Here is a 22771-nt window from a genome sequence, read left to right on the forward strand (position 1 = left end):
AATGACTCCTTCTGCAAATGGGAGAATGAGAGGCAACCGGGAGGTACTTTCAAAAGCAGGGAAATGAAGATTTGACAACCCATTCAAAACAAACCACACTTTTAAGAAAAGTCTTTCCTTCTCATGACAAAGGCCCAGCACGACTTCCTTTCCCAGATACTTAGGAGGAAGGCATTTGCCAGGGCCCAGATTTAAACCAAACAGGAGCCATCAGAAACGAAAGAGCTTTTCTGAAAATTTGGGGGCTTCCTGGGTGATTAGGACCACAGACAAGGGAATTGGGGAAAATAAGGAAAAATAAAAATCGATCACATACCCCTCATGCACCCATGACTTCCCCACCTCGTTATGTACATGCATGCACATTTAGCTTAGTTGCAATAACGGGTTTATTCCAGTGCTATTTTTTTCCCACTTGGCATTTGTCTTTTTTTTTTTTTTTTTGAATTTTTCTGGAGTGGTGTCTGGTCTGATTTTAAAAAATGGAAGCAAGAGGGGCAGGGCTGTGAAAGGGCTCAAAGTTGAACGAAACAGTGGTTTGCAGGAAGCAGCAGACTCAGGCTGCCGAGATGCCCACATCTTTCTGCGCTGGGTTCGCCTCGAAGAGGCCCGCAGGCTTTGCTCCAATCTTGGAGCGAGCGTGACCTCCGCAAGCCCAGCAGCGGTCCTGCTTCCGAGCTCGCGGAGGCACCTGGGGTCGCGCGCAGCCGCCGCGGGGCTCACCTGCGCCTCCCTGCCGCCAGCCCCGCCCCGCCCCGCCCCGCGCCGCCCGCCCGCCCGCCGCCGCCGCCGCCCCGCCCCGGCCCGGCTCATTGGTTGCCTCTCGGAGGGGAGGAGAAGGGGCGGCCTCTGGGGGGGGGGGGCGGTCGCATTAGCTTTGCGGGCTTCTTCCTCCGCTCCCTAGTCCGGAACCCGGCGGCGGCTGGAACACCGCGAGCGGGCAGTGCGGCAGGGACGGCGGGTGACTCGGGCAGTGACCGTGGCGGCAGCGGTCGCCCCGCCGTGGGAGGCTATGGGGACGCGCGCATCCTCTGGGTGCCGAGCGCGCGGCGGCTCGGAGCGCCCTGCCCTGCTGCTGTAGGGAGCGGCGGTGGAGCAGTCACTCGCCGAAGCCCCCCGGCACCCACTTGCTTCGGCCCCTGGCTCTCAGTGCCTTTCTCCCGGGCTGCCGGGGCGCAGAAGAGGATCCGTACTCCCGAGCGGGGCAAGCAGCATGCGGAGAGCGGTCGCCGCAAGAGGAGGCGCTGGAGGGGCGCGCCGGTGGCTCCCTTGGCTGGGGCTCTGCTTCTGGGCGGCGGGGGCTGCGGCTGCCCGAGGTAAGCGCGGGGTCGAGCGGGAGGCGGAGCCGGGGGCGAGGCGGCCGAGCGGGACCCGCACCTATGGCGTTGGTTTCCCAAGTTGCGCCCTGCACCTCTCCGCGCGCTGAGCGCAGCGGGGTGGGACTCGGGCGGAGGACCTCCGAGGGGACCACTGTCTCCCACCCCAAGTTCGCGATCAGCCGCAGCCCTACAGGTTGCTGGGACCGGGCCCCCTACCCTTCTTTTCCTCTCGTCGTTTGCTGTATTTTCCGAGCCCTCCCCAATTGCTGCAGACTGGAGTCCCCACCTCTTCACTCCAATCTCGCTCCCCCCAGTCCTCTTTACTTCCTTCCGTGGCGAGATCGTTCACGGCTGGGCGCCCGTAGGGGTGTCCGAGAGTTCCTGGGGAGGGGCGCCGGGTGATGAGAATCTCTGGAGGGTGCGCTTGAATGGAGAGGGCGCCTTTTCTCTGGGGGAGCAGCGCCCAGGCTGAAGTCCGCGAAGCTCGACACCTCTCGGGCGACAGCAGCCCGAGGTCCTGGGCAGCAGTGGGCTTGCTTTCGAGGAGGCCGCGGTGTGCGGGAGCTCGGGAGAGCGGCGTGCACCTTCCGCGTTTAACTGCGCCGGCAGTGCCCCGCCGGGTTAGCAGTTGGCCCGAGGCCGCCCACCCGGCGCCTCCTCTCCCTGCCCGGTGCCGGCTCCAGTCCGGGAGCTCGTGAGCGCGGGGACCCCTGAGCGGCTGGGAAGCCGCAGCTTCTTTCCGACTTAGAAACGTAGACCCCATTTTTCCTGGATCCTCTGGACTCCGGCAGAGTGACATTCTGCACCTGGTTTCAGCTCCACCTTGAGCGAGGACTGGAAGCATGAACCTAAAACCGCGGACTTGCTTTGAAGCTGATCAGAGGCAGTTTTACACGTAGCTTGAGGACTGTGGCTTTACCCTTGAAATCATCCGGAAGCTCTTCCTTCCCGCTCTTTCTTTATTCCTAGGTGTCATCCATTAGGCTTAGAATTTGTAATTGCCTTAAATGATTTACCTAACGCTTGACTGGCGAGGGGAGAAACTGATCTGCCCACCTTACTTCTACCTTGAACGTATTGTGAGTAGCCGGGAGACAGGAAAGGGTGGAAAGGGTTGAGGACGATCACAGAAAAACCAGTGTAATCTCATTTTTATAAAAGCTAACGGTGTGTTAAAAGCAGTCGTGCTGTCTGGAATGAAGAATTAAAAAAAGAAAAAAGTGGATAGAGGTTTTTCCCTTTTATGATCCTGTTCAGTGACTATTTGCATTTCATTTCCTGAAAAGTTTTTGTTTTTTGTGTTTTTTTTTAATGGAGCAGGCTTTTTAAAAAGCAGGAAAGGTTTAAAAATGAGCCTCAAGTGACTGCACACACTAGGTGATGGTGAAGCATAGTTCTTTTCCTCGCTGGGAGAAACACAAGCTTCAGCCATTTAATTTACTACAGAGAATGCCTCCTTGCAAAGTCAGCTCTGAGTTGTTTTTAATACACTATTAGGGGGGAAAGCGGGCCTTTTCTGAGTGTTGATTTAAATGTCTGAGTTTCCACTTGCTGTTCTATGCTGAATACCCAAGAGTGACTGACTCCACATACTGACCCTTGGAATTTGGTTGGTGGGGCTGTCTTGAAGCCAGCTTGAAACAAGAGGTGCAGACCTGCCAAAAGCCTCTTGGATGGAGTTTTGCTGGCTGTGAAACTAAGGCTAGCACCTCCTGTCTGCAAGCTGTTCTTCAAAGGACTCCTGGAAAACACACTGTACACTCCGCAGGCTTATTTACAACAAATGTCTTGCACAGATCAGAGTAATGTTCAAGACACATGGAGTGGAGCAGTACATCTGACTAATATTTCCCTTGTGGTGTTTTACTTTCTGGGACAGAAAGCCTGTTACCTTTAGCACCTGTCAGAGATTCCCCAAGAAATGAGCAGTAAACAGGCTATAAAATCTGTGAAGCCACATAACCCGGCTTGGGACAGGTGGGTACAATTAGGGTTTTCAGAACAAAGGATGCGTTTCAAAGTTATTTAAGTTCTCCCAGCTCAGGAAGGTGCCCGCTCATTAAAAGCAAGATGAGATGCACCCAGGGGACATGTTTGCTGAGTAGTTTCACCGCATTCTCTGGGGTTGGCTCTACAGTGTTCTTACTTATCCAAGTAAGTAGTTTTTTTGTTCTACAAGCCTTTTCATGTTGGTCTGAACCAAGGTACTCCGCCTTCCCGAAACAACAGGATAGACAGAACTATGCCATTTGCTTTGATTATATTAAGAAGATTGAACAATTCAGTAGCCATTTCCTTACAATTATCATTTATTTGTTTCCAAGATCATTGTACCAACTCCTTTTTTTCCCCTTTTCTTTCCCTCCATACCTAATGTAAAAACCCTCTGAAAATTGCAACGAGATTTCAGATGATTTTGGCTTTGAATGTCCTCAGCGAGGAAAATACACGGGGCAAGGGACTGCCTGCAGAAACTAGTAGTGGCCCAAGGAGCCATGTTCTGGTTCCCTCCTTTGGAAGCTAGACTTAATTCTTGAGATTTATGTACTTGATGGATAGCATACTTACTGGAAGGAAAGCGCTTGGGTACCATGATTACCGTATGTTTTAACACTTTCCAAGTTAAAAGAAGGGGGTTTAAAAGTTATTCATGACCTGCCAAGTGCTAATTGAATCCACACCATGTTGTCACACTGATTTGTTTTTGTTCTTTGAAGAAAAGGAGCGCCGCTGTTGATCCGGTTGCGATTCCTCTATTAGATACTGTACATAGATGTCCCAGCCTGAAGGCAGGGAGGAAGATGATCTCAGCTGGGCTGAGCTTTCACACAAGTCCTTCTTTTAAAAATTTTCGCGGACAATGAAATCTTCCTTATGGTAACCATAGTGATGCATTAAGGGCAAGAGAAATACATCTGTTTTATAGGCACAGTAGGGTCGCATGGTTTACGCATACTTAAATCCATCTACCTACCTCGTTCCTGCAGTTTTATATCTATGTTCACTTTCTCCTTAACGAACATAATGACTGCCTCCACCACCCCGCATTCTGTTTCTTTTTCCTCCAGAATCTTCCCCTCCAAAGGGCTGTGAGAAAAGAGCCTTTTCTTGTAATTTCTTGGTGGGTTTTCCTTTCTGTGACTCTTGGGTTGTACTCTTCGTTTGAGCAGTCCGGTGGTATCTTTTTTTCCTGCCTGACAAAGGGTTCTGCTCAAGAAATCTCTTAAGTATCTCAGCTGATAAGAAGAGATTCATTGTTCTCACCTGACCCTATAGTGGCAGCATCTGTCACCCTTTTTCATAATCTTACCAGGAAAAATAGTAATGTCAGCCTTCCATTCTTCCTCACTCTTTGAGTGACCCATCTGTGGGTCTCTGGTTCTTTAAGTGGTACCCCATAGGTTGGGGAAACCTATGGAACCCCAGGAATCCTCCGTGAGTTCCATCAAAACTCTACGAATGAGCGGGTCTCGTAGTTCTAGACCCCACTGTCTTAGTAGTTAGGGAAGAAGCACTTTTCTGTCTGTTGCCTCAATGGCTTGTAAATGTTTTATCATCCTCCTTCTACCAAATAAGGACCCAACTTGAAATACTGCCAACTTTCAAGGTTTAACAAGAAATTGGTTGATCAGGAGATAATGAATATTTGATATCACTCCCTCGGGTCTTTCTTTCTTTTTAAAATATGGAGGCTGGGGACCCAGACCATACGTGTTACAGTCTAATCCCGAAGACCAAGTGTATGAAGAAAGATTTATTCCATAACATTCTCTTAAGGAAGGTGGTGGTGGTGATGCAGGATGTCCTCTTAAGCGGCAGGCACAGATGTTCACAGAGAGCCCGGATGTGTCCCCCTCCTTGATTATACCTTTGCCATTAATTCTGATTGTCCCGTACACTGGGCAGTGCTGCTTGACCAGCCGTGTCATTGTCTTCTGTCCTCCTTATTCTGCCGCCTTCATGAACTAACAGCATGACCGAATAACCAAGGGGGACTTACCTCTGTCGTTCTTGGCCGCATACTCTAGGTAAAGACGCTTGCTTGCGCACCCAGTCATTCGCTTCATGGCCACCACTGGCATGAGACCTGTCATCGTGTTGCTGCCACTCTTTGTGTTATGCCTGTTCCTTAAGAGAAGGCATTTGTGCAGTCTTGCTTGAATATTAGATAATAATAGCAATGACTGTCTTTAGCAGGTGCCATTCATTACTCTAAAGAGTTTTACACACATTAACTTACATAATCCTTAAAGTAACTTAACATAACTTAAAATAACTCTTTGAGGTGAGCACTCTTATTATCCTCCTTTTGAAGATAGCAGAAGAGCTGCACAGAGAAGGTAAGTACCTCGCTCAAGGCCGCGGAGTTAGTATGTGGTGGCGCCTGGATTTGAACCTATGCAGTCCGACTCCAGAGCCCACAATCAAGATGCTTTTCTAAACTGTGCCGAAACAAAATGAGTCTGGTATTTTGGTGACATAAGTACTAAAATTATATCTCTATAACTCTGAGACTTGGAGAAGAATTTAGAGGAGCTTAAATAAATCTATAAATGTATTCAGATACGTCTCAGAGATTTATGTTGTACGCAAACAGCCACCCTCTCACCATTCAGCTTAATATACTTTGGGATCAGATTCACACTTAAAATTCTGAGTGCCAGCTTCTAATATGATAGCTTGCTTTTCCCCCCCGGTTTTGAATTTCAGCACAAAATATTACTCTGAATACGCCATCCATGGAATGGCAGAACCCGAGAGACTATTTGTTGCCTGTCTTGTATTTTTAGCCTTGTTTGCCAGGGAAATGTGAAGCATGAGATTTGAGAATAGATTGTTAACACCAGAGGCTGCTGTTTCTGCTGTTTTGGGTACTCCTCCTGCGGCTCTTGCAAGGCAGATGGCTAGATTCATTTCCAGAAAATAGATATTCGTTCTGTTTTGCATTTCCACTTTGAAACGAACTTTTAATTGTTTGTACCACATTGCGTTGTATGCTCTTACTGTGAGCGTACACATGCTGTGCGTAGATAGTTTTCAGAATTAGGCGGATGTTAATGTATTTCAGTTTGGACCACACGAGAAATCCACTGCACACTCTCTTGTGCCTTTGGAGGATTTCTTTGGAAAGTGGGTTTGTGTGCAGGACAGTGTGGACCGCATATGTTGTTCTCAGCACCCCTGCCCCCTCTGGACTTCACTGGACTGAGAAATTAGGGGCAGAAGTATTCGGGTTGTGTTGATGGGGCTGAAGTAGAAACCAAAACACGGAGCATCTTCTCCGCTTACGCGGGACCACAACAGGATGTGAAATATTTCCTAATATTGTTTCCAAGAGGACAAGAGTACAGGGAGGCCTGCATTTTTCCTATATGATCAGTTTCTTCTGACAGTTTCCTTCCTAATTAAGAAAGCTGGAAGCCAAAAGCTGTCTTCCAAGTGAAGTCAGTAACAGCCTCACTTAATGCAGATACTGACTTTCTGCCCCTAAATTTCTGGTTCATAAAATGCAAAAGAGCCTTCCTCCCCAGAAAGGGAGACCTTGGAACTAAGTGTATGTTTCCACTTGAACCTGGCCTTGTAAGGCTGGGAGGAATAATATGGGGTAATTTCACCACAACACCGAGGAACTTGGCTCAGAATGGACTTTACAAGATGCATTGTTTTGCTGATTGAATGGTGTAATTTCTCCCTCAGGTAAGTCCAAGGGAAAATGACATTGCAGACATCCCAGAAGGTAAGTGATTGGCAGACACGCAAAGGAAGCAGGAGGTACTAGAGGCTAAAGTGAAGTCATCCTGACTACTTCAAGGGTCCAACCAACACTGGAATAACTACGTTTAATATCATTCATAGATTTTACTCACTTACTATAAAAGCAAATGTATTTACTAAATATTGGACTAGAAGATTTGCCTGTAAAGAAATTTGTGGCATGCCTTTTAGAGTTGTTTGCAGGTGATTGGTGGTTTCTGCCTCATCACAGTACTTATTTAGTAGTTAGCATCTTTATTTGAATTTAATTTAATAAAATCTACTGGAAGAGGAAGGGAAACCCAATGATCTTGGGTTATGAAAGCTAAGCTGGTAATATTTGAAACATACAAATCAGGGCTTTTCAAATGTTAATGTGCATTTGAATCACTGTAGATCTTGTTAAAATGCACATTCTGATTTGGTAAATCTGGGGAGGGGCCTGAGAGCCTGCATTTCTAACAAACTTCTAGATGACACCATCTGACCACACTTTGAGTAGCAGGGTCATGGATGACAATAATTCAAGTTTTGGGGGTTTGTTTTTGATTTTTAATATTGATTTTCACTTGGAAGCCAGTACGAAGTGGAATTCTGTGTAACGATATTGTAAACGTGACAGAAGAATAGGCAAAGACAAATGTCACTTTTAACACACAAAAACCTAGAGCTACTCATAAAACAAATAGACATTCTGGGAGTACCATTCTGATGTAATATAGCGTCTTGCTTCCGGCATTTGTAAAGATGGATGCAGTATTTTCAAAGGCTTGGATTTTATTTTGAAGTAATTGAGGACTTACGTCTGCATCTACTTCATTTCTGTAAGAAAGAGGAAGCTGAGTCCCCCAGAAGTTGAACAGTTTGCCCAAAGTCAGATTTTTGCTAAGCTTCTACCCCCTTTTATCTTACTGTATCTCTTACCTGGCGCTGCACTTAAAAACGATCCCGAGTTCAGGATATTGAGAGAGCGAGGCTACACTTAAGGAAGAGGTAGAACAAAAACAGTTGGTTAGAAACGAAAACATCAGGAAAATTAGTTGCCAGAAGAAATTAAATAACTGTAAGAGGGTTTTACATTCCCGCCCCCCAACAGATTGAAAAGCCTACGTCCCTAGATAGATTATTCTACAAAGATGATTAAGTGTAAGATGTGACACTATCATGGATGGCTCTTTTGCATAATAATTCATTTGCGTGGAATTCGACATTTTTCAGGTGCATTCACAGTTTGGATTGTTCTGGATTTTTACGTTCACCCTGATGTTGAACAGAGGATGAAATTAAGGTTTAGAGGTTTTTTCAACCAAGGCTAGACAGAGAGCCACAACTAGTACTAGGACCAGCAGCTGAGTGTCCAGATGGCTTCTGGGCCTTTTTGACTATGAGGTCGTTCTATTTTATTACCAAATAGATGGGTTGCACTTAAGTTGGACCATACAACATTCTGCTCACTTTGTATTTGAGACAGGGCATGGGTACATGAACACGTGTGACAGAGAAAGAAACGAGTAAAAAATTTCAGTGATACCGTGTTGGCTTCTGGGTTTATGCGGTGGTAGGTTTCTCATGGTTATGAACAGAAGTGGTGTCATCTGGAAGAGGGGATGGTAGGAAATGTGGCAGCAGTGGTTTGAGGCAAGTAAAATTGTGAGTATATGAAAAAATGGTATACTGCGGTATGGCCTAAGGGGTATGGAAAAAGTTCTGAGGAATTTGCTGAGCTATAGTATTTTCTTTTTTAAAAAAAAAATTATTAAATTTATTTTATTTTTGGCTGCATTGGGTCTTTGTTACTGCACGGGCTTTCTCTAGTTGTAGCGAGCGGGGGCTACTCTTCATTGCGGTGCATGGGCTTCTCATTGCGGTGGCTTCTCTTGTTGCGGAGCACAGGCTCTAGGCGCATGGGCTTCAGTAGTTGTGGCTCACGGGCTCTAGAGCACAGGCTCAGTAGTTGTGGCGCACGGGCTTAGTTGCTCCGCGGCATGTGGGATCTTCCCGGACCAGGGCTCGAACCCGTGTCCCCTGCTTTGGCAGGCGGATTCTTAACCACTGTGCCACCAGGGGAGTCCCATGTTTTCTTAAAAACAACAAAGGATTTAAAATTTAGTTCATTAAATAAAAATCACAGTTAGTTCTGCAGTTTTATTTTAAAGTTGTCATTACAGACACTCTTTAGAAATATGGTACTGGCTTCATAATCTGCATCACTTTCTAAATACTTTGTCTTTATTATTAACTTTGTGCTTTATTTTTTCTTTCTGTATGTAGCTGCGGAACAAGGTTAAAGTATTTTAATTGGCATTTGGAAGGTGTGTGGTGGCACAGTGCATTTGGACTTGCGATAATAATTTTCATCAAAGTGTCTTTAAGAATTATCTAACCTATTTTAGAAAGAAATAGAAAAAAATACAGACCTCAAAATAAAGTTCTTTGCCAGAGAAATATGTGTGTTGTAGGCCTTTTGAAAGGAGCTGAGGAGATTGTAACTGTCCTTCATCCGAATAGGTGACCCTTGTATCTCTCTCAGCCTAGGGACCAGCAGCTACAGTGATTGCCGGCAGCTTGCATCAGGAAATTTCCAAAGTTGTCTCCCATTAAAAAAAAAAAAAAAAAAAAAGCAAAGTCAGGAGGTTCACAGGTTTTGTCAGTGTGAGGTGTGTGGGTGGGATGTAAGTGTTTGGGGGTTTGCTTTAAAGAAAGAAAGGTTTTTAAAATGTTTGTCATTTTTTTCTCACCTTGGAGAAAACAAACAAACAAACAAAACAAACCCACCCACCCCAAATACAAAAATGAAAACTAAAACCCATTGGCTGTTTTCTCAAGTTTAGCAGACAGCTTGAAATGTACATCCGTCTCCGATAGCAATGTGAAAAGACAGCTCTCCCGTGTCATATCCTGCAGCAGACAACACCATTACTTGTGCAGCCAGTTACTAATAATTGTCAAGGGGATAAGTGCTTAATGCATGGATATCTGTGTGTATGTATTATGTATTAGTAGAATGTCATATATCATCATTATGGCAAACTTACATCATTAAACTTCCATGCTGTTAATTTAAATGCCATTAGTAACACTTAAACTCGAGACGGAGACACAGTTTTGACTTGAAAGTTAGCTTCTTAATTTGAGCGCTCCCATTTCTCTTTCTCCCTGGTCTCTCCCATCTAACCCCCAACTCTCAGTCTGCTCTTGCTTCCTGTCTCCTCAAGTCAAAACGGCCTTCCCGTTCCAGCAGTGTGGTGGGCTACAAAGTTCAAGGCTACATGGCCTCCAACATGTCACTTTTTTTCTGGTTCCTTTTATTTCTTAAATGAGAAGAAGTAACGCAATTATCGTGAAAGCTCCTTCCTGCTCTAACATTTTATGATGCTGTGTATCGTTTTCAGTACCCTTTATTCATGGTATTTTTTTTTATCATTTCAGGAAGCATTTCTTGGCATTTTAAATAGGCATCAAAACCTTCGATAACAAATACTCTGAAAGTAGAATTTTCAGGACAAGTTTGTAGGACTTCAAGAATGATGCTGGTGAGCCTTGGCTTTAGCGTTTTTAAGAATGCATCTTCAATAAAAGAAGTGTAATTTTATGTATCGGTTTCTCTTAAATCAGTGGTTGTACACTAATGCATACAAATGCTGCTACAGCAGCAGAAGTGGGATGGGTGGGAAAGGGCCGCGGGGGCTGGAATCCTCCACGGCAGCCCAGTGTTGCCCAGTTGGGTGCGTGGGGCCCATGGTTGCTCGATTGACTTTCTCTTTTTTAGCAGAAACCACCTCTATGCTATTTCATGGTAAATTTCCAGATTTGAACTCCTCTCACATCATTTTAATAAAACACCTTTAGCTTAAGCAAGAGTCACAAGATACAGCACTCAACCTTCCAGTGTGTCTCAAGTCAGTGACTTTTTCCACCTTTTGTTAAGAGATTTAAAGGATCAGGGAGTCAGTTGGTCCTCATTTTCAATCATTGTCTTTGAGCTCTGCCTATAAAACTTTTTCTACCTTTGTGAAGGAGCACACTGTCTATTGTCTTCCCTTCCTCTCTTGTCCTCGTGATTTGATGACCATCTCTAGTGTTGTGTTTGGGTAGCTTTTTCTTCTTGTGTATGTATCGTAGTTTTGGGGTTTGCTGTTTCCATGAGGTTTGGTAGTCTGTATAGGTACAAGGTTGTTTTAAGTTGCTGGTCTCTTTCCCGCCTAGAGAAGTTCCTTTAGCATTTGAGGAGCGTTGCCTAAAAGCGGAAGATCGAAAGATCAAAAGCATTTGAGTGGCCTTTTATTTAACATATGAAAAACACTAATTTGATCACTGAGTTTCTATGTGCCTCTCTATCCCATTTGTAAAGAAGAATCATACAATTGTATTGCTGGGAAGGGCCCTAAAATTTCTAGGCTGAAGCTCAAATCTCTACATGGGCAACGAAAGTCTGGAGAAGCAGCGTAGCTTGCTGGACTTGTAGGAGGTCGTTTCTGTCAGTGTTTGCCCATGAACCCAGATCTTCATTTTTTCAATGTTGTTCTTGCCTCTTCTCCTTTTCAGGCCCATAATAACGAAAGCAATTGATAGAGGCACCAAGGAAATCAAAAGAATGATAGCAGAAGACTAAAGCCTATTGATCATTTTACACTTCTGTTAGAGGATGCTTTCCTTTTATTTAAAATGTTTATATTTTTCTAAATACCTTTGAAATAGGATAGATTTTTCATCTTTGGCACTGTTCTGAATCGTACAGTGTTGGGGCTGTGATCTGAGGGGCTCAAGTTGGTTCATTGTAGCAGAGCTGATGGATATTGTATTACATTATTATCTATATTACATCATCTATATCTACATTATAGGTTTATTTTGTGTTTTTATGGAATTTACAGTGAGTCAAGCTTTTGTTCCAATTACTTACCCTCTGCATCCTTGGTAACAATTTTGTTCAGTATGAATCTACTAGCAGACCCTAAATACTTTCTAAATATAATTATTTAAAAAAATCTATACATAGGATGAAGATAGTCACTTCTCTTGTACTGTGGGATGTTAGTGCCATGAGTTAGAACAGGAAACCTTATGCTTCACCCAAGGAAATAACTTCAGAACGGTATTTGCCACACAACTCCTAATTCTTATCTGGATAAGTAAATTACTTCCAATTTCCATTTTTCCCTGTTTAAATCTGGATTTTCATGTGTGACGAGAAGGTAACACTTTCCAGCTGGAATGCTAGGTCTGTTGTGATGAGGCGGTTTTATTCAAATGGATACAGTAGTTGGCCACTTAGAGGACCAGTAGGTGGAGAAGGTTTTAAAGATGCACAAGCAATTGACTTACGCTTCGCTTCGCAGAAAACTTCTGATGTTGGCAGCAGCTTGCCAATGATACCCTCAAAAGGCCGTGAATTTGCATCCAAAGAGAGTGAGGATCTAATTTGAAAAGCCTCCGTTGCTTCTTCTCATGCATTCTCTGTTGTTCTTTATTTTAAAGCTGAGTTCTGCATTTCTGACGGTCGTGATAACTTGTAAAATGCAATCGCTGTAGTTGAGCTGAAGCTTATAAACCCCGGTGACCCTGTAATGATGATTATTCACTTTGAAGCCACCTTAACTGGGAAAGTGTTAGATGTGGAGGGTGTCGAAAACTTCAGATTCTTGGCGATTAGTTGTCAAAATATTCAGGGTTTGGTTATTTTTAGCAGTTATCAGTGAAAGATCTTGCTGCTGGAAATGGTGATTAGGTTTTAAAGCTACAAATTCCCGGTCATCACCCAAAGCCATTATTTTTTTTTTCCGAACTCACAGAAAGGCTGACATCTTTAGTATTGTTGCCCGGGGTTAGGTGAGAAGATCACACAGACAGGTGCTTTGAATATGTGTGGCCATCAGTTTTTTAAGTTTAAAATTGATGTTTAATATTTAAACAGTTTTATTGAAACATAGTAGATTGAAAAATGAGCACCAAAAGTTTAATGTAACCCCCATTTAGAGAAATACGTGTGTTTGTAATTTAAACTTTGAAGAGAAGCTGATGCCAAGAACAGAACAGTTAAGCCATCTCAGAATAGTTGAGCTCAAATCTCAGGGGAGAGGATCCACTGATATATATATTTTTTAAGTTCCTCAGGTTATTCTTAGTTTGGGAATCAAAGCCTGAGAGCCGCTGGTGTAATGGGTGGATTGACTGTGAGCAAATGTAGAAACTGATCTTCTTTTTTGAGATTTAGAGACAGCAAAGTGTAAGGGATAAAGGTGACCACCCATGTTTCTCCCTTGCACACCCCTCCACGTTAGGCGTTATATTTCCATGTTGGATCTCAGATGACTTGGATGAGTGAAACTGGATAATGGCACTCAACATTTCAGTCTTTAGGAGCTAGACTTTTTCTGCTAGGATGGAAGAACTTAGATATTCATGAAAGAGATGTGATTAAATAAGAAACATTACATAATCATGGAGAAGAGTTTTAAGAACCCAAGGTTGGAGGTTGCACCATGTTTCCCTTCTGAACAAAAGCACAGGGGCCCACAAATGGACATTCCTATTAATTCTCATCTAATATGTCTTAGGTCCAGGATGTAAATGATAAGTGATCACATTTATGAGTGGGTTAATAACTTTGTACTGGTCTTGGTGTCGGAAGGATGAAAGCAGTATAGCTCCTTACAGTGTAGGGCAGGGCCCCAGTCAGCACCATTGTTGTTGACTAAGGAGTTGGGTGGGGACAGCTGGTGCCTCTTTGCTGTTTTAGGAAATGTGGCATAGGAATTCCAAATAAAGCAAATGTTTCTAATATGTCTGTTCACAACTGCCAACGGTTCCCTATTTGTCTGTGAAATCAAAAGCAAGACATTTTGTGACCAGTCGTTGCACATGAGTTTAGTTTAAAAAAATCAATTTAAAATGGATATCTGTGCCCTTACCACCATATTAATAAACCATTATCAACACAACTCATCTGTATGTCTCTCTTTAACTCCCATCCCTCTGGTTCTCCTTCAAAAGTAATATTGCTTGAATTTTGTGCTTATTGTTTCCTGGTCTTTAAAACTATTTTACACAAATACGTATGTACTCCTAAACAGAGTTTATTTTTGCTTCTTTTTGACATATATTATAGTTTTCAGCAATTGTTTTTTTCACCCAGTATTAGGTTTCAGCTATGTTATTGGATGTACTATTGTTGAATCACTTTCCTCCTATACAATATTTGATGCTGTGACTAAACCATAATTGACTTATTTTACTCTCAGTGACATTTGCCTTGTTTTCAGGTTGCTTTTTTCTCTTATGAAAAGTGCTACTAGGAACATTCATGTACACATCAATGGCACCCACTTTTCAAGTGTTTCTCGTACATCTGAGAGTAGATTACTAAGACCCAGAGCACGAACATGTTAAATTTTCCAGATAATGCCAAAGCATTTTTCAGCCGTATGAGTTGCCATCACTTCACATCAGCCAACATTTGATATTAACAGGCCTAGAGATTTCTGCTTATTTAGTGGATATAATATGATTATCTCCACATGGACTTAATTTCCATATCCCTGATTACTAATGAAATTAAACATTGTTTCATTTATTTCATTGCCATTTATATTTCTTCTACAAAACACCTACTCAAGTCTTCTGCTCATTTTTTCTCTTTGTTAATAGAAAATAATAATTATTAAATTAATAATTTATTGAATTATAGGGAGCTTTAAATACACATATGTGTATGTGTATATATATGTGTATGTGTATATATGTGTATATATATATATATATATTTAGTAAGCTTTAATGTGTTAATGTGTGATTGGAATTTCTTCCCCCAGTTTTTTTTTTAACTTAATGGTATTTTCTGATGACTTGAATTTTTAATGTTAAGTTCTCATGAACTCAAGTTTTAATTTCGATGTAATCAATGTTATCAATGGTTTTATGCTCTTTTGTGTCATGCTTAGGAAATCTTGCCTGAATCTCATGAACTATATTCTCCTGTATTTCTTCTAAAATTTTCTAGTTTTGGTCTTCCGTATTTATGCCTTTAATCGACCTAGGATAGATTTTTTTTTTCCGTGTGGAGTTTGAGTTAGGGATTTAATTTCATTCTTTCATGTGAATAACCAGTTGTCACAGAACCATTGAGGGGTCTCCCTCCTTTTTCTAATGATCTGCAGTGCCACCTTTGTAACGTGCGAAGGTTTCATAGATGCACGGGGATTTTTTAGTCTGGTGTTAAGTGTTCTTCCAATAGTTCCAGCAAACCTTTCTGGTTTTATTTTTTACTGCTTTTTCATGTAGCCTCTACTCATCTGGACTCCATGCTGTGCCTCAAAATTGTCCCATGATTTCCTTTGTCTTGTGCATTTTGTACATTTCTTATACCTCTCATATCCTGCCTTATGCTATTGTTTCAGGTATATTTATTTCTCTTTTGCTTCACATCGTATATCGGTTTCTGAAAGCAGGCTTTATGTTTTGTTCATCTTTGATACTTTTGAGCAGAAACTGGTGCCTTTTACTGAAAAGCTATATGATAAATCATTGACCTAAATTGGCGTTTGGAATTGAAAGGATCTTAGAAATTATCCAGCCAGTCTCACTGTATTTGCCCACCTATGATCATTGGGATTTGCAAAGTTTAAATGCAACGCCCAAGGTCATATACCCTGGTGGGTCCCTGACTTTTTTTCTTGAGCTTATTCCAGAACATCTTTCACTTCAGTTCTTTGCCCATAGAACTGATAATATCAGATGCTGTCCAGAAGTAGGAACTAACATGAAGATACTGGAAAACAGGTGAAGACACCCACGTGGCAGGTCCATGACCCCTTGGCTGGTTGAGTCAGACAGTGATGTTCGGACATGCACGGACACGATGTTCACATCACATGGAAATATCGAGCATCACCCAAGCAGCTCTGCTGACTCACATCCCTGGGCCTTTGTTCACGCTTCGTGTTCAACAGAACTGTTCTTACGGACCACCGTCCATGAGTCTCTGTACTCCTAGAGGTAAATCTCTTCTTGTTGAATGCTGTTTCCATACTTTGACATCACTTCTGTTCCTGCACCAGTCAGGCCATATTTTAATTCTTTCTTTATGTCTTTCACTCTTGATTTTTATCACCTGAGGTCAGAGACAATTTTCTATTCTACTCTGTCTCCTCAGCACCTAGCACAGGGTTATATCTGCTCTAAGTTAGGTTTTTAAGATGTTCTATATGTGAAAATCAAACAAGCAAAAAACCAAAGCCTTCAAGTGAGCTTACAAATAAGTCCTGTCATTCCACCATTTAGATGTGTAATCTGGATGAAATCATTGTGCTTCCCCCGCCTAATAAAATATAAAAACTATAGGAAGGATAACCCACTTCCACAGTATTAGCTGTTATCACAGTAGTCCAAATTAGCTAAAGAACTTGATACACATCTTCAAAGATTCCTTGTCAGGGAGATATTGCTGGGGAAAAAAAGCATGCTAGGTTTGCGATTGAATGAGGCTGTACAGTTGGGAATTTGTATAATCAGAAGAGAACTTCAGGGCCCTAGGTATTTGGACTGAGGGTCCAAAACAGGGATAATTATAGGAAAAAAAAAAATGAAGAGAAGAGGGCACCGACTACAGATAGCCCTTTGGCCCAATGACTGGTCCTGGAAAGCGCATCTTGGGATGATCACACTTTTGGAGTGAGCGTTCCAAAGGTGGAATAGCATGGGGGACTCTCAATGTTTATTTCACCTGACTGTTTACTGCTGGGAGCTTCTGGGCAGGAGAACGTCCAGAAGCTAAGTCAGGGGGCCAGCAGGGCTGACAGCAGAACTTCTTGGAGCGGCTGCTTTCTTCTCCACTCTTTTACTCACGTGTGGGCTGCATGGTTAGATGAACACAACTAACGAGCCCAGGGGAGCTTTATTTGCATCTACTCCAAATAGCTTTTCTGGGTGGAAGTTTTTTTTCTGACATAAAAATATTATATGCTCATTGTAAGAAGTTTGAAAATACAGGAAGGTCTTTTTTGTTGCTGAGGCAAGGAATAGCGTATTCAGGAAGCCGGCAGACTGAGAAGACGGCGGACTAGTGTCCCTAAAACACCGTCTTCTGGGAGAGTTTTAAAGAGAACGGAAATCCCCAACAGATCATCCAGAAAGGTGCTTCCACCTCAGGGGAGTTCTCACGGTGCCTCTCGTTGTCAGCAGGTGTCTGCTGTCCCTCCTATCCTTCATCTTTTGGAAAGAGGAACAACCAGTTACCCAAGTACTAAACCAAATATTTTAATTCTGCTCTTCCTGTCTTTTCGGAATGTTCACTTCTTGGTAGCAGACTCTGAGTACCTCTGTGACATATCTTCAGTGCTTTGGAAAATGTGAAATGATCACATATTTGTTATTTTTCAACCACTGACCAAAGCTAGTGGACACACACCCTTTGTAGTGCCCAAGGTCATGGGTAGCAGACTCTTTAGAAGAGTTACATAGCAGAGCTTTGTGTTAACTGAGCCAACTGAACAAGGTGCACAATTATTTTTCATCTCTCAGTATGAGAAGGGCACTGACTGAAGCGCTACTTTGACATTCAGAACAGTTTTAAGATTTCTTGTTTTTGTTTTTTTTTGTTTTTAACTCTCCCAAGATAGCTTTGAAGGATGGTTTTCCTATTCTCTGTATGTTACCACATACTGGTTTTATCTCCGCGTCAGAATGAATCAAACCTTGGCCAATATGTGTTCTTCTGACTATTGTAGACTTGAATAAATAGGGATACAATTTTTAGAATATTTATCGTTCTTATGTGTATGGAGGTTGTCTCAGTTGTGCTAACGCCTTGTCTCTAGGGAGCCAAGGGCAACAATAGCATTACATATACTCAAATTATATTCTGCATTTTTTTTTTCTCGGAGTTGGATAGAAACAAACAATTGTATGGAATTTTCCTAGGCAAAATTAATTAAGATTAGAGCAATTAGTCATTGCCAGGTCCCCTTCCACCTTCTTCTTACTCTAATTTGTTAATAAAATGTATCTGATATAATTAAGATGTAGAAAATTAAAATCAGAAGACCGTGTTTTATGGTACGCCATGACTTCACATGTTCTCAGTTCATCCATCCCTCCATCCCTACCCTATCTCCTAGTCAAAGTACTTACCTCCAAAGTGAAAACATCTACAGTTCCTAACTTTCAAAAGTGTTTCCCCCTAGACGTGTGTATATGTAATGGTATCAGAGTTCTGTAGCTGGTAGTTGTTTTTGTAGTGAGTTGAATGTCTGTTTGTGTTTCCTCATAAAATACCTTGATGACAGGGGCTGCTAGTTTTCTGAATCTTTGAATACTTGTTGTTTGGCCCGTTTTAGTAATTCAGAGAATACATGAATAGATGAATGGATGAATCGTTACCAACTACAATGGGTATTTGTGTGTTGGATGAGCTCTGGCTTGATAATTATATGTGATAATGGTAATGTTTGCTGCGTGCCATCCATCATGCTAGAGGCTTAACATACATGTGCTTTAATTTCTACAACAATCCTCTAAAGTAGGTGTTATTACCTGCTTTAGAAATAAGGAGATTAAAAGTCAAATATACGTATCCAAGTCCATACTTCCAGTAAGTGGGAGAGTAGCGATTTGGGCCCAGGTCAGTTTTCATTCTAGCGTGTAGATTCTTTCCTACTATCATGTCAGTGTACCTTCTAACTTTTAAGATGTGGTGTGTGTGTGTGTGTGTGTGTGTGTGTGTATACACACACACACACACACACACACACACACACACTGGAATATTACTCAGCCATAAAAAAGGATGAAATATGCCATTTGCAGCAAAATGGATGGACCTAGAAATGATTATACTAAGTGAAGTAAGTCAGAGAAAGATAAATATCATATGATATCACTTATGTGGAATCTAAAAAGTAATACAGATGAATCTATATACAAAACAAACAGAGTCACAGACATGCAAAACAAATTTATGATTACCAATGGAGAGAGGGAGGGAGGGATAAATTAGGAGTATGAGATTAACAGATACAAACTACTATACATAAAATAGATAAGCAACAGGGACATACTATAGAGCACAGAAAACTATATTCAGTATTTTGTAATAACCTATAATGGAAAATAATCTAAAAAAAATATGTATCCGAATCACTTTGCTGTACACCTGAAACTTTAACACAATATTGTAAATCAACTATACTTCAATAAAAAAGTATTACATGAGTAGTACAAGAAATACTATTTGTATCCCCCAAAGTAGATTTTTGTCATTATAATGCATTAAAATAAATTTTAAATTAAAAAATGATGCCCTCCAACTTGATAACAAAGAAGATGTACATGAATATCCAGGATTCTTTGGATATAATACTTCTCTTAGAGCCAGCTACGGTTGGTTTTCCAAAGTACTTTTCCCGAATCACTGTGCTGTACACCTGAAACTAACACGATATTGTAAATCAACTATACTTCCATAAACAACAACAACAAAGTAGGTTTCCAAGCCACTTCTTCGTCACCACATATGATAGGGGTTTCCTAAGCAAATGTGTGTTGAAATCCATCTTCTTGGTTCTGTCTTTGGCTGCTGTCTCTGGTATCAGCAGTTTATAGATTACGCTTTTTCCTAATGTGTAAATGTCCTTGAATATCAGTCTTGCTTTCACCTTTGATAGTTTAAACGGTGAGCCTGGAAATGACAGCATCTGGCTCTCTGGGGCCTGGCTGGATGACAGACCCACTCTGCTGGTCTTATACTGGTTGGGACTGGACCCTAGCTCATATGGTCCTTGCTGTCCTCAGGGCCTGTCTGTTGCTTCCTGTACATCGAAAGGAAAATTGCAGCAGTAAGACTCCTGCCATGGATATGGTATTATGTATGACTGACCTTGCTTTGGGCAAAGAGTGTGCATGCGTTGATGTACAAATTAATAATAGTTGGCAATATTAATTATAGGCCAAATGATCACCTCAGGTAAAATTAGTAACCTGCGTTTCCAACGGGGCTTTCATTGCTGAGATTCACTAATAGAATTAACCCCATTGGTGTGTACTTGGGCAAGGGAACTAACATGTGTTTAGCACAGCCGTGTATTGTGCTAGCCAGATTATAGGACCTTTTAAATATAGTCCTCAAGGGGAACAAGTTGAGGTTATAGAGAAGGAAATAAAGTTGGAAGGCATTAACTAGCTTTTCTTGGGTCATTACAGATTCTAAGTGATGCATCTGAATATTTAAAAGAACTTCTTCCAAAAAACATTTATTGAGTATATTTAAGGTGTACACATATTATTTTTGAAAGGGGCAATGAAGAATATAGTGGTAAAGCACAGTCTCTAGAATCAGACTGAGTTAGAATTCAGTTTTTAGCACTAATCAGCTGTGTGACCATAAGAAAATTGCTTAACCTTTCTGTGTGCCGTCTCTTCATCTGTAAAATGGGGATCAGTAATAGTACCTATTATCTAGGGGTATTGTGAGTAAATAGGGGTAAATCCATATATGCAAAGTACTTATTATAATTCTAATATGTAATATTTTATCTATATTTATTACTACTACTTCCGTGTTGAGTCACTGTGCAAGAAACTGGGGTCTAGAAATAAAAGCTCTTGTGATTGCCAGCAGGGACCTTACAGTCGAGTGAGGGAGATGCCGGAATAAACTCTACAAGGCATTGTGGGAAATGCAGGGAGTGAAACATCACAGGCGGCTCTGGCAGCACAGCCAAGAGCCCCCAAATCTTGGAAGAGGAAGTTTACCCAGAGGAAGCGATAACCAGGCTAGCTGAGTGATGAATTTTGAGTAGGAAGGTTTGGGAGACAGAGGGCATTCAATCAAGGCAGCACAAATCAGGGCAAGATCCCTTCCACTAAGAAATGCCCTTCCCCGTGGCTGGCTAGGCATCTAACAGAAGATAAAACCTTGTATTCCATGGAGAAATGTCCTTGGAAGAGGGTTCTCTTGGCTTGTTCTGAGGTGTTAAGTTCTGAAATCCAATCCTTCCTATAAAGTAGTTTCTAATAGTAGGGTGGGGAGGGCAGAGAGAAGCAGCAGCCATGCATTAAAGGCAAGACTTCTGAAAGGAAGGAAGGAGGAGGCTCACACCAAGGATAAGTCAGTCATCAGGGAAGGGAGAGCTGGTGTTTGGTGGCGGCTGGCGGGTGGACAGGATGGGAGGGGTCGGGAGTGGACCTTGGTTTATTGTCCAGGGTGGAAGTTAACGCAGGCTAGATGTTCATCATCCTCATAGTTTGGAAAAGAACTGGTTCCTTTGGAAACAGATACCATGAAGATTTGAGCGGCAGCCGATGCCTCGTGTTTTGTTTTCCAGCCACGGACTCCAGGGTGCTATATATGTAACTCCAGATGCTGTAACTACTCCCAGCACATGGGTTGTTCATTTTTACCTTTTCCAAGTGAACACTTTAGGTAGACTGATTTACTTTTTTTCCTCCTCTCTGAAATAGAGAAGTGCTCTTTAGTACTTTTACCCTTTGAAAATATAAAATCACTCAAGGGCTTTCATATTTCCAAAGGGCAGAAACAACTTCAGCGAGAGAGAGGAGTGCAAAAAGCCGACTGATTCTTTTTTTTTAAGTGCTATAATGAAAACATGTATAAGACATATCCTCCGGGTCTGTATGTACGGACACTGGTTTAAAAGGTGCCCAAGGTAGGGAGGGGAGAAGGCAGAGAAGGATGCATATTTGGAAAGTGATACGGCTTTCTCTGTTGCTGGGATTTTATTCTTTTCCTTTTTAACTTACTGGAGAAGAAACAATCCTTATCATTTTCCCCCAAGTGCATGCTAAGATATGCCTCAATATTTTAATTGAGAGAACGATGGCTTCCTTCTTTGACATTGATTTGCCAAATCTCTGACCCCTGAGGATGAACTCATAACCAACAAGAACTTGGCTGTGTTATTCCTGAGTGAGTTTTGCCTTCGGAGTGACAGGTATAGTTATGTCACCTCGAAGATGCAGAGAGAACAGTTAACCTGTCAGGTAAGAAACAAACAACCAAGCTACCAGCCAGGCCCATTGTCTTAGCCCTGCACCACACCTGCACACAGCAGACACCTCTGGAGAGGTCCAGCATTCAAAAGGGCCATATTTTATCCAATGAGGTGGTTACTATGAGGGGCCATAGAAATGATCTACTAACTCAGGCTTCATTGGCAGTCCTGGGTGATGGCATTCTGTGCTAGATGGGCCTCTCTGCCTCCCCAAAGCACAGGTAAAGTGTTATCGGCAGGCAGGATTTTACTTATTTATGTTTATCATTAAATATAAACATGAACAATGGCACATGGCGTTCGTGGCAGTTGTGATTCTCAAATGCCATTTGCCAGAGATGGTGTCTTCTGTTGGAGACCCCGAGGGTTACAGCATTAACCAGCAGGCTGAGGAATTGTCCCAGACTCTTGTTCTAAGAAGACACCCAGGACACTGCTGGCTGTTTCCAGGATGAGTTGGGTTGGGGGTTTGCTGGACTTTAAAGCCAATAAAGAAGATACTTTGCCATTTCAGTGACTCAGGGGTATCGTGATGATACTCTTTTTCTTTTTTTAAGTCAGCCTGCACTACTGTAGTCCGGAGACAGGGAGACTCTTCTGAGTGGTAGAGTCCCACTCTTCCTTGACTTTACTGCAGAGGAGCGATTAATTGTGGAACTATGTGAGAGTTCATGAAGCTGCCTCAGATAGACT

At 42.3% G+C, this 22771-nt stretch overlaps 1 protein-coding gene across 3 annotated transcripts in view; it reads left to right on the forward strand.

Moving 5' to 3' along the window:
• Positions 1 to 1051: 1051 nt before the first annotated feature.
• UNC5D (unc-5 netrin receptor D) overlaps positions 1052 to 22771 on the forward strand; it is a gene marked incomplete at its 3' end in the record, with an annotated part of 590911 nt that continues 569191 nt past the window's right edge. For all 3 annotated transcript variants that reach the window (XM_082863648.1, XM_082863647.1, XM_082863649.1), the window contains exon 1: positions 1052 to 1316. In XM_082863648.1, the coding sequence (XP_082719774.1) occupies positions 1214 to 1316 (103 nt within the window). In that variant the 5' untranslated portion in view covers positions 1052 to 1213. The remainder of the gene's footprint in view (positions 1317 to 22771) is intronic.

This window comes from Leucopleurus acutus, assembly GCF_964270905.1.
Source record: "Leucopleurus acutus genome assembly, chromosome: 21".
Lineage (NCBI taxonomy): Eukaryota > Metazoa > Chordata > Mammalia > Artiodactyla > Delphinidae > Leucopleurus > Leucopleurus acutus.